This window comes from Podarcis liolepis (assembly GCF_965112155.1).
Source record: "Podarcis liolepis genome assembly, chromosome: 3".
Classification (NCBI taxonomy): Eukaryota; Metazoa; Chordata; class Lepidosauria; order Squamata; family Lacertidae; genus Podarcis; species Podarcis liolepis.
The window spans coordinates 1,219,045-1,231,607 of NC_139557.1; the positions used below are offsets into that span (position 1 = coordinate 1,219,045).

Genomic DNA, 12,563 nt, shown 5'->3' on the forward strand with positions numbered 1-12,563 from the left:
AACTGGAGCAGGGGCTCTTGTTTGCCTGGGGGGAGGATGCCCCTGGCGCTACTAGAAGCTGTATATTCCATGTAGAGGCCCCAAGCCTGTGCCTCTCCCTCTCTACTAAGATTAAACAAGGACCCTCCTTGCTGAACTTCAGGCACACAACTAAGGTTGTATTGTTCCAGCAGGAAGTTTAAGCTAGTGTTCATTTTCATGGTAAGTTTGTGTGTGTGATTTTCTGTAAATTGTTTTTATGCAAACTGCTTAGAAATATGAATAATCAAGCAGGATATAAATGTCTTAAATAAATAAAATAGATAAGCCTGAGGTTTTTTGCAGAGTTCCAATTTATCTTCCTGAGGATGTAGAAATGGAATTATCCAATCTGGTGATTTTAAACAGATTACAAGTGCTTCCTGCATTTTGCCAAGTACTTGGAATCCGTCACGATGGAACACTAAGCAAGTTATTTCCATTATTTTCCCATGACGTTTTGTATCCCGAAATGCATTTCAGACAGAGCCCCTTACCACCTTCTCAGTCAAGTCTATTTGTTTTATAAAATAGGCAGCTTCACATCCTCCTCTTATCAAATCTAGCTTCCTCATTATTTCACTATGTATACAACATACTTCCAAAATACTCTAATCCTCTAATTTCTAAGTATCTACTTCTAGGTTATCTTCAACTGTCGACATCTTCATTCTGACTATCCCATTTGGTTAATTTCCCAATGTTTATGTGGATAGTTCGGTTATTTCTTTCTGTGAGAAACAACTTTCATTTTATCCCCCATAATTCTGTAAAATGGCTTACCTCTTCATTAACGTCTATAATATCTCCAAGCTTGAGCTCCAACTCATCTTCATTCTGAGGAACATACTCAAAAAGAACTTTACATTGCCGCTTTTTCGATTCTGTTGAAAGTGAGAAACAAATTAACTCAAAGTGAAGTTTACCTTTAAAAACAATTTTATATGTTACATTTTGGAATTAAGTCATTAAGATATGCATTCTTATAGAATGATCAAGGACTCTCATGGCAGCTTAAAGCCTAACATATTGTTTATAGCACAGGCTTTGTGGTCTATATGTACACCATGGCTGAATGTTAAGTGAAGAAGCAACAGCAAGCCTTATGGTTCCTGTCCTAAACTAACGGTGATTTGTCATTATGTCCCCAAAGGATGAATTGTTCTTTTTGCATGCAATGATAAACCAGTTAGTTAAAAGCAGGAAGCAGGTGCTTGTAAACTCTTCCTTGTAGCGACACCCTCTGGAAATTATCCTATATATATATATATGCCTTCTTTCTGGTTGCCTAGAACAAGCAATTTTTGTGTGGATCAGTTTGAAATTCATTTGTGAATGCTGAAACGTAGCACAGGTGTTCATTTTAGTTTCATTACTCATTTCTAAACATGAAAAACTGTTGAGAATTGCAAGGGACTCTCAATTCAAGATGGTGGCTAGGAGACACCTTGAAATTGATGGGGCATTTAACAATGAAAGGAAGACAGAACTCAGTCAATCAATTGTGTCCTGACTTGCATTTGGAACCAAAATTAAACAGATCTGTAAAAGAAACTATACTTATCATTGCACTTGCTGAAGCTGCGTGTGAACAATGGTTCCTAACTGCAGCTATTCAAGTTCAAATACAGGAAGTGTTATGTGTTGGTTTATTAGCAGAACACATAAATATTTTCAGAAATGGGTGTCCTTAAAATCATTAAAGATGAGTTAGCAGACAGCAGTTTCAATAGAAATTGAGTAAATCCACATGAACAGGCAGATACTTGCAGCACTTAGTATCTGGTTACAAGGCTCCACAATGTAGAGCATAATCCGTGTATCTGTTGAAAATGGAATGAAACAAGTTCATGATCTTCTAAAAGTGTGCCTACAAACATGTTTGTTTGGGATCCCTCTAAGGATTTGCACAAACATACTACCAAAGGGGAAATTTTCTACCCTCTTATTGCAAAGTTGTATGTCATTTGAAGATGCATTCATTCAGTGAGCCATATTTGTGCATCATCATTATCCTCTAGTCATGAGGCTCTGGAGGAAGGCATTTCAGAGCAATGTCGAGAAATACCTCCTGATATCAGCACTAATACAGGCCAAATGCAGATATTTGAAGGGATATTTGTAGAGACATTTGGGAAACTTGCTGAAGATCTCTTAAGGACTATTCTCACGGCACCACACACACTTAAGAGAGCAGAAGGAGTGGCATGGAAGAGTTCTGCTAACGGTTCAATAGAAAACATGATGGAAAAAGCAGATACCCTTGCTGGGTGCTGCCAAGCAGATGGAAAATGACTGGAGTCTAGAATGTAAGAAGAGACTGCTGTATCAGGCTAGGAGCCCATTTACCAGGATCCTGTTAATGATTATCTAACTACCAGCAAGTACAAAAGGATTTTCCTGTAGTAACTGTACATTCTAACAGCAGTGGGGCATGGCTGTTAGAATTTGTGATCAGATTTCAACTTCTTCCACCAGCTGATTTCAAAAAATAAATGTAAAAAACATGTCAACATGTGAATAAGAAAAGTATGACAGTATTTGAATTATAATGGTTTGAGAGGGCAGTATAATACCTGCCAATGGAGTGACAATGTTATATATTAAACAGATATCCTTGCATTATTATTTTTTCTGAAATAATTTAGGAAAACAACCTGCAAGACCTATTTGCACATGATCTGAGAGTACCCCAATGATATCACCACTTAACAAGAGATTTATCTAGCTATCAAAGAAATGATTGCATACTCCTCTTGAAGCTTTTAGACTGGGAAGTGGGCAGGAATCCTCCTGCTGGAAGCCCGTAAGTGCTCATGCGCTGAACAAGGTTGGCAACATTTCCATGCCTTTCCTTCTTGACTGGCAAATCATCATTCTGAGAGTCCGTCTCTTTCTTAACTTCCTAGTAAAGATAAGAACAGGGGGGCAGTGGGGTGAGAAGAGAGATTGACTACAGGAGCCTAAAATATTCATAACAAGCTATAGCCCTGCACTGAAGGAAGGGAAGCCTCAGACAGCTTGCTCCCTCCTCCACGGAACAGCCCTGTAGATATCTGAAGATGTCTCTCATATCTCCTCTCAGCCTCCTCTTTTCCAGGCCAACATACCCGCTCCTTCAACCATTCCTCATAATGTACCAGAAAAGGGTCATTCCTGGTCCAAACCATTTATTTAAACCTCTATATAAACTCAGAGTTATCTAAGATTTGCTTTGCCATAACAAATATAGGAGAGATTTGATTTGAAAACACTTTAAAGGACTGACAAAGGCAAAACCACATTTAGAACTTCTGCACTGACGATAAAAGTAGAGAAGTAAAGTTTTTCCTTACAGCAACTGTCACATTTGGCGCAAGAGTTAAGGAAATAACCAACAACCAGAGTCTATTTGTATTTTCACTTTAGAAGACAGCACCAAAGCAAAATTGTACCAAAAAACCCAGTGCAAGCTTCCTGAACAAAGCAGGAACACTGTGAGGAGCTCCACTCCCCAGTATGTAAATTCAGATGAGCTGCATCTTCATGAGTTCACGAAAAAAATTATTAACAACTTGCCAAAAAATTAAAAGCAGCATCTGAATCCAAGCATAATAAAATTGAACTAAACTAGGCAGTTATGTAAACCTAGGAAACTTCACATAATTTACAGACATTACATCAGACTAGGTCATGAAATTAAACATTCAGCTTAATTGTTTTTAAAAAATCAGAGTACAATAACAGTTTAACCAGGTTCAACCCACTACTCACAAAAGGTTGTGTTTCTCATACTATATCACTGCTTTTAACAAGGGAAAAATGAACTTACTGGTTCTAAAGACATATTTGCTTGAACACACCCAGGTATGTCTGTGCGTATTGTGTATTTTGAACCAAGTTTCAAGCCAAGTTCTTGCTCTGGCCAAAGTTCAAGTATCAACTAGCAACTTCCTGGTTCATACGATGTTTCTGGCAGCAGCTGCTGCTGCACAAGGAAATCACCAACCTTTTCTCCAGCAGTGAACTGGAGCTCCAATCACAGCTCATGAGCACAAACAATTAAAAATGAAGAAGTTTTAAAATAAATAAATAAAAAGCTCCTTCATTTGCCTAAGTGCCTTGAACAGATAATCAAAGTAACAGTTCAGTCTGCAATATTAATATCAGAAATATTTATGCAAAAGATTCATTTTCTTGATAAACTGCTTCACAAAGTCAAAATAAATATTTTTAAGAGTACTAGCAGAAAGAACAAATGGTGGGGTGTTCATGACCTATTTACTGGAAAGATAAAGGTTGCAAGTTGAATCCAGTGCTGTTCCTGCGTAAGCAGAAAAGGTCTCCATTTGCTCAACAGGACTTCTTCTCACAGCCCCCAAAATCTGCTCTGGAGGCTGGACTGGGTCTTCCAGGCCTACAGTAGCTTCTGGATTACCTGAGGGACCACAGGGATGTTGCTGGAATGGGGGGGGGGCAGAAATAGGAATATAATCCATAGTTTACAAAGAATGACGTTATGCAGACAGAAACATACTCTGTTTTGCTGCCTGATAGTGGAAGGAGTACAGGCCAGTAATCTTGCACTGGGTCTTGGGGGGGGGGCATTGTTGCTGTTTTGCAGGGGGTTTTTTGTATCTGTATTTTAGATCTTATTATGATTTGTGTGGAAATGGTTCAATTTGGCTGTGTACTTTTTGATGCTTTATTTTAATGGTGACTTTTGTTGTGTTTGTAATTTTTTATGTTGTAAGCCTCCTTGAGCATGGTTTTTACTAAGGGAAGACAGCTTACAAATACCTAAAATGATGTATGTATGCTGTACGTAATCTTGGCAGTGACTGAGAAATCAGAATAGGTACTGCTCTTCAGATGTTCACCTTGTGAGTAAAAAGTGGCAGTTTTACAGGGCAGAACTCCCAGCAGTCCAAAAGCTGCTTTCTCCAGAAGTACCATATTTTTCACCCTATAGGACGCACTTTTTCCCCTCCAAAAATGAAGGGGAAATGTGTGTGCGTCCTATGGGGCGAATGCAGGCTTTCGCTGAAGGCTGGAGAGCGAGAGGGGCAGTGCGCACCGACCCCTCTCGCTCTCCAGGCTTCAGCGAGAGCCCCAGGCTTCAGGAGAGCCCCAGCGCCAGCCCCACAAGGTCGGGGAACAGAGGGAGGCGGAACGCCGCCATCCCCTGCCTCCCGAAGTGGTTTGGAGGCTGATGGCGGGGAGACCCCACCGCCAGCCCCGCAAGTTCCGGGGACAGGGGGGAGGCGCAGCGCGTCTCCCCGCTGTCCCCGGACCTGATCTGAAGGCGGTCGGCGGGGAGAAGAGCGCTTCTCTCCGCTGCCGGCCTCGCAAGCTCCGGGGACAGCTGGGTGGCGCAGCGCGTCTCCCCACTGTCCTCAGACCTGATCTGAAGGCGGGCGGCGGGGAGAAGAGCGCTTCTCCTCGCTGCTGGCCTCGCAAGCTCCGGGGACAGTGGGGAGGCGCAGCGCGTCTCCCCGCTGTCCCCGGACCTGATCTGAAGGCGGGCTGCGGGGAGAAGAGCGCTTCTCCCAGCTGCCGGCCCCACAAGCGCCTGGGGGGGGGGAAATAATTTTTTCCCCCTTTATTTCCCCCCCAAAAAAACTTGATGCGTCCTATGGGCCGGTGCGTCCTAAGGGGCGAAAAATACGGTACTCATGATAAAACAATGTGTACAGCATGTGGCACTCAGGAAATTCCAAGGAATGTGGAGGAGTCTCCTTCTTTGGAGGTCTTTAAGCAGAGGCTTGACAACCATATGTCAGGAGTGCTCTGATGGTGTTTCCTGCTTGGCAGGGGGTTGGACTCGATGGCCCTTATGGTCTCTTCCAACTCTATGATTCTATGATTCTATGAAACTCCTGCTTATGTGAACCTTCTTGTTGCAGGAGGAAGCAGGGCAATAATGGTAATGTGAAAATGCTGGGGGGGGGGCAGGGGGACTAGTCAGTTTCAATCTGGAAATGAAATGCTGGGGTGGGGGAGGGGAACATGCTAGGGCTTCAAGTTGGCTTGTTTCTAACACCCAGTTAGAACTGGATTGACGTTCTAATGGTCAGTCAGTGAAAGGCAGTTTTATAGGCTACGCTTTAGCCTCTCTGAAATGCTCTTCCTTTGCAAAATGTAGCTCTGTGGCAGAGCAGCTGCTTTGAGTGCAGAAGGTTAAACCCCCAGCATCTCCAGGAAGGGCTGGATCTTAAGATGCTCTGTCTTGTGCTGCAGACTTGAGTTCAAAAAGCAGACAACACACATTCAGTAAATCTCACTCACGGTCACAAGTGGGCAGGACCAAAACCCAGAATGGTTTTGTTATCTATTTCAAGATATAAGAATATTTATTCCACTTACACTCTTCTCTCCATACCAAATACGCCATCAGATACACAAAATCAAACTTCAGAATGCACAGGTAGGGCATCCCGCCCCCTGGCAAAAACCCTCTTTTTGTCGTAATTTCCAGTCTGCTCTCCCCACCCCCATGCTCAGCCTGCACTCCTAAAAAGCAAAACGATGCAGCAGAATTCAAATAAAGGGGGGGAAACCATTATTCTTCCTGGCAAGCCAAGAAAAATATAATTATGAGAAGAAATGAAGGAAAATGCAAGAAAAGAGGTCCTTGCACTCTTGAAAAGCAAGATCACCATGAGAAGCCCCTTCAATAATCAACCAGCTCATGAAAGCCTTACAAGTAAAACTTGCCAGCCACAAGGTGTCTCACCCTGAAAGACTGTCTTCAGTTGCTACCTGCAAAGTTCTCGATTTAAGGGGAGGTTTCGCCAAGAGAGAAGCAATCCATTTAACCACATTCACAGCTTGTTTACTTATGCAAATCACACCACCATGGAAAGGGTCCCTCCTCAGCACATCAAAAGGCTTCCTGGGAATTTCGAACACTGCCCATCTGCTGATGCTAAGGGAGAGTGACCCTGCTGAGTTGAAGCACTGCCAAAGCGGGGATCCAGTGCTAAGCAGGACCACTCTCCCTTCAGTCAGTGCAAAGGGGGAGTGAGGCTGCTTGGCACTGGGCTCAGGCGCACAGTCAGCTGGTGCAAAAGAGAGGGAAGCCCCTTGAAACTGGGTCCCAGCTTTGTGCAGCGCTTCAAAGGCTCCTGACAAACAGCTGGTTGCCAGGCACTTTGGGAGCCGCACAAAGCAGGTTTTGGGCAAGCCCCATCCTCACCTGTATGATGCCAGGTGTAGGGCAGGTAGGTGTGGCTTGCCTGAAATGGCCTCAGCGGACAAACGTGGAGAAGCCTGAAGGGGCACAAGGGGCATGCCAGCTGAAGGCTCCTCACCCCTGAGCTAAACGAAGCTTTTGGGAGAACAAAGAAAGCCCACTGCTGCTAAGTTCATTACTTAACATCACCTCACCTGGCAGCTGAGGTAACTTACACCTGGCCAGATCCAATTCTCCAATTCTGTTTTAACAGCTCTTTTCACCACACTCAAGTCATGATATCCAGGGGATCAGAATCTTCTCCATCCCATTTCACCACCAGCTGTTTCTCCTTTTAAATTTATATTATATTATGAGATTTCAAGGAGTCATTATGTCAGGCAAAATAACAAGTAACTCATACAATCCAAATTGCAGAATGTCAGATGGTGGTTGCAAACAACAAAGCAGGTAAATATTCAAGAAGGATGAAAACTTCTGTACAGTGCAGAAGAATCTCTGCATTGATTGAGAAATATCTTGGCCACAGATATTCATTTTTTATAAAGTCTTTGAACTTTAGCTCCAAAACCACTCTGTACAAGCTTCTGTGCAGAGAGAAGACCCATTCAAATGGAGCAGTGAGGGAGACAAGACCCAAACCCATTTCTGGACCAAAAGCCACTAGTGAGGTACCAAACATAAATGACTCTGTACACTATCCATTTTCCATCCAACTGCATCTAGTACACCATCTTGAAGTCATTATATTGGTACAAGCAAAATCGACATAAAGGCTGAGAAGGGGGTAACTAGATGCAGGGATACAATTTTCATCAGTCACCCGTAATGTCAAGTTTGGCCCACTGTGATGCAATATGCATGAACCTAGTAACTTTTTCCTTGCACATTTGTTATGTCAGTTGCAGCAAGGAATACAACTGGCATTAAAGAATAGAATGGGTTCCAATTCAGAGCTTTTGCAAGTTGCAACCTTAAGAAGAAAATGCCATAAAATATAAATAGGGAAAGTCGAATAGTAAGCTGCAATACGAAAGAAAACAAATCACAGCCTTAAATTTACAACTCTTCAGAATATTCCCAGCCAATTTCTAGAACTAATCAATGTCTTTCTTCCTACAAAGGTTTTCGCACACCACTCTAGAATTTCAGCTGTATCATTATTGAAATAGTTCTGATCTCCAAGCTTAATGTCAAGTAGTACAGGTATGATTTAATGTTTGAAGTTGCACAACTGTTATAGTGAAGAATTGCGATGAACTTGCCTTAACAAAGTTGTCAGGAAACATGCCTCTTCGCCCACTGAGCTCTCCTTGAAGCCATCCTTCTTCTTCTAGTTTTGCCACATTCCTTATGATTTCTCCAACTCGAATAGTTAGCTCGTCATCATGCACTGCATCATAGTCATACTCCACAACATACTCAACTAGGAGGGAGAAGAGAAGAGTCAATAATAAAGAATAATAATAATAATAATAATAATAATAATAATAATAATAATAATAATAATTTATAGCCCACCCATCAGGCTGGGGTTCCCCAGCTATGCTGGGCAGCTGCCAACAGAATATTAAACAGAATAAAATTTCAAACATTAAAAAACTTCCCTAAACAGGGCTACCTTCAGATGTCTTCTAAAAGTCAGATAGTTGTTTATTTCCTTGACATCTGGTGGGAGGGCGTTCCACAGGGCGGGTGCCACTACCGAGAAGGCCCTCTGCCTGGTTCCCTGTAACCTCACTTCTCGCAGCCCTCAGAACTGGACCTCAGTGTCCGGGCTGAACGATGGGGGTGGAGATGCTCCTTCAGTTATACTGAACTGAGGCAGTTTAGGGCTTTAAAGGTCAGCACCAACACTTTAAATTGTGCTCGGAAACGTACTGTATGTAATTCAGGCACATGGAAGTACAAGCCCTACTTGTGTGTGTTTTTACCCACACCATTCCTGAACCTGCCTTTGCCCTTCCAATCTTTATCCCTTTTAGGCTCCATGGCCCATCAAAGCTACTGCCACCTGAGGAAGCCACCCTGGCACCCAGTGTTAGCGTTGAACCCTGTGCAGACCCGAGGTTTCCTCAGATGAGGAGCTGGGCCCTCCAGCAGATATCCACCATGGCCACAGTCTTCATTCCAAGGAGCCATCAGATATGTCTATCTGATGAGGAGAAGAGGAGACTAAGAACCAGGCAAGAACTTCAAAGCCGCTGGCGAAGTGTTCACCAGCTGTGCATGGGGCTCCTCAGGAGTACGGGAAAGCACACAGTAATGCTTGCTTGGATCAGAACCCAACTGAGAGCCCCAGTTCCTATAGAAGCTCCCAGACTGAAGCAATTGCTCTTATCAAAGCTTCAGTCTTCCTGACCTGGGAAAACAGACACCCAAATAAGCAGACCAGAGGTTTTTTTAGCACTGGCAGGCAGTCAATACAAAACAAAATAAATCACTTATCAACTGATTAACGGCTAACAATCCCCCCCCAAAAAAAAAACACACACATCACCGATTCCAACATGCTCCGGAGGGAGACAGAATAAGTAACATTCCTGTTCACCCAAGGCAGGGTGCTAGCCTTCCAGTAGGCCCTCAGGCCAATAAAGCAGCAAAAAGAAAGAAAAAAAGGGGGGATAGAATAAAGTGCACTCTAGAAAGAAAAGAACCAAACAAAAGAAAAGAGAAAGCAAAAGAGTTAAAGGTCAGGGCAGTAAAAGGGAGGATGAGCTCTCTGGATGAGGAAATAACTTGACAACAGTGCTCTTGTGGTGGCCAGAAGGGAACTTAATGGGAAGATAGTAATTCCTGCCCCTTGAGTCTTGTACACTCTCATGGGGCAGCAGGCCTCTTGTACCCAGAGGTTTGTAGCTCCCTTCCAAATATTGCTTTGTTCTGGTGTGGCCACACAAAGGCCACAATGAAGAATTTAGGTGACAATCCTGTGCATAATCACATGGAAGTACCATATATACTCGAGTATAAGCCGACTTTTTCAGCAGATTTTTTATGCTGAAAAGGTCCCCCTCGGCTTGTACTCGAGTGAGGCAGGCGGTGGCAGGATGAGCGGCCCAAAAGGAGCCGTTTCGGGCTGCTTGTTCTTCCTGCCGCCGCCACCAGGTCTGTGGTGTGGTGAACCAGCTTATACTCGAGTCAATAAGTTTTCCCAGTTTTTTGTGCTAAAATTAAGTGCCTCGGCTTATATTCGGGTTGGCTTATACTCGAGTATATATGGTAATCTTTATTTACATAGGATTAGGGTGCAAGTCCAGAAGACAGGTTTTGTTGTTATTTTAGTTTGCTTGTTTTTTTAAAGTCACAGATTTAGACCTGAAGGTTAAAAGCAAGTCAATAATCAAGAGTTAATTTTAGCCATTTTTGTGTGTCTGCTGTTTTTCCTCCTCTCTGGCTATAAATAGACCGATATAGCGTCACCCACACTACCACAAGCATTTTCTACATATGCCAGCATTTCCCATTTCAGCAACAGGCCGTTTTTTTTTAAAGAATAAAATGGAAAAAAGGCTTCTGGCTAAACAGTTCAAGTACAGCAATTTACATTTCAGTAACTTTTGGAGATAAAAATATAAATTATGTTACGGAAGGGGGGGGCATGTCTTCTTCACTACAATATATTTGCTCAATTTCTCTAGGACTCCATCACCCCTCCCCTGTCCTCCATAATCTCTCAAGTAATCCTGTCAAAATCACTCTGCCAAACCTTTCCTCGGGCAATGCCAGGGGACAGACTATGCATACATGGACCATTGTCTTCTCAGGATGTGCTTATCTGCGCATATCTCCAGCTCTGCATATTCCCCCCTCCCTCCTCCATATGTTAATCCAGTGTAACCCAACCTCTCCTTAATGTATTCATGATGTAACTAGGATGTATTTTGCACTGTATTCTGGGATATGGAAGGAAATTTCAAAAGTTCATGTCACCCCTTTCTCTCTGTTCAATCTCGCCTTGAACCTGTTGCGCAATAAACTTGGATCTTCTGCAGTTTGCTCCTGCGTCCGGCTGAGCTCATTTTCTTCCGCAGGGACCCACGGACTTAGTCCGATGAGCTGGGTGGCAGAGTAACACCGCACCCAGATTTTTCCGTAACAATTATTAATAGTGGTCAAAAGTTTTTATTTCATTCTATGCACAAGGGAAATAAGGATTACGTTTTGCATTATTTTATTAATACTATTGCCTAATACAAGTTTGTCATGGCTTTTGGCTAGAACAATAAACTTATGAGCTGAACTTGGCAAACTGCTTTGCCACCACTACACGCCCCCCCCCCCTGGCTGCTACTTCCTTATTTCTCTCTCCAACTTACGAAGTAACATTCAACCACTTTAGACTAGTGGAAAAGCTTTAGAGATGTTACACAATATGTATATGTATAACACATACATACACACATACTGCATGTTAAACTTTACTTTGTGCCCAAATGATTATAAAAGGATGACTTTAAATTAGGATAATCAAAGGAAACTTTTACTCAATTTTGCACAAGACTATTGTGGAGTAGATGAGATAAGTATGTTTTGAAGATGTTTCCTACTCATTACATATTTGCAGAATGTTAGAAGCATTCTGATGTGTCTAGGCATGTGACTATAGCAAAACATACTTTGTAACACACAGGAAATTCCTTCCCCACCTCATCCCAGTACAGTGGTACCTCGGGTTTCATATGTTTCAGGTTACATACTGTCAGAGCTGCTTGAAGATCCTAGCTCACAGAGGATCACGCTAGCCAGCGATCATTAAGTAAAAGTCTTTATTGAATTACAGTTTCCATTCTCACGCTGCTGCGCGCAACTCTACGTCTAGTAGCTAGATCGGCGAAGCTCCGTCTGAGTCTCCGCCCCGTGTGCACCAACTTAATATCCTAGCCTTGCTCCACCTTTTCCGCCTGACTGTCCTCCTCTGGGTCCCTCTACCCCCCGGGGCTTCTTCCTTCCGGGATTCTTCTGACGCTGACCCGGACCCTCCTGCCTCCTTGCGCCGGGCTTTAGGACCTGGTTCCCTTTCGGGGCTGCTTACTGCGCCGCCTTCCTCTGCATTTGAACTTGGCGCGCGCGCCCAACCTTCCACTTTCCTCTTAACCGTTTCTTCGCTCCCCGATGGAGGTGTGGCCACTCCTGACTCATGCCCTCCCTCCTGTGGTGAGCTGCCAGCGCTTCCCCCCTGGCTCCCTTCCTCTTCCCTGCTTCCTGGCGGTGACGCTGGTCCCGATTTCCAGCTGCTCCCCCCTGAGTCCCCTCTGGCTCTATCTTCCTGGGGTGCCCCCCTAGACTCCCCCCTTGCCCTGGCCACTGGTGCTCCTTTCTGTGAATCCTCTGATTCACTGGAAAGACTAGGAGATCTCGGGTCGTCGTC

General features: G+C 43.6%; 1 protein-coding gene across 3 annotated transcripts in view; it reads right to left on the reverse strand.

The window, feature by feature from the left end:
- CD2AP (CD2 associated protein) overlaps positions 1-12,563 on the reverse strand; it is a 44,947-nt gene that overhangs the window by 30,035 nt on the left and 2,349 nt on the right. For 2 of the 3 annotated variants that reach the window (XM_083495070.1, XM_083495068.1), the window contains exons 2-4: positions 8,458-8,618; positions 2,770-2,923; positions 802-902 (exon numbers count right to left, since the gene is read on the reverse strand). In XM_083495070.1, the coding sequence (XP_083351196.1) occupies positions 802-902; positions 2,770-2,923; positions 8,458-8,618 (416 nt within the window). Of the gene's footprint in view, positions 1-801; positions 903-2,769; positions 2,924-8,453; positions 8,619-12,563 lie in introns of all 3 variants that reach the window. The other variant, XM_083495069.1, reaches the window with a different exon arrangement.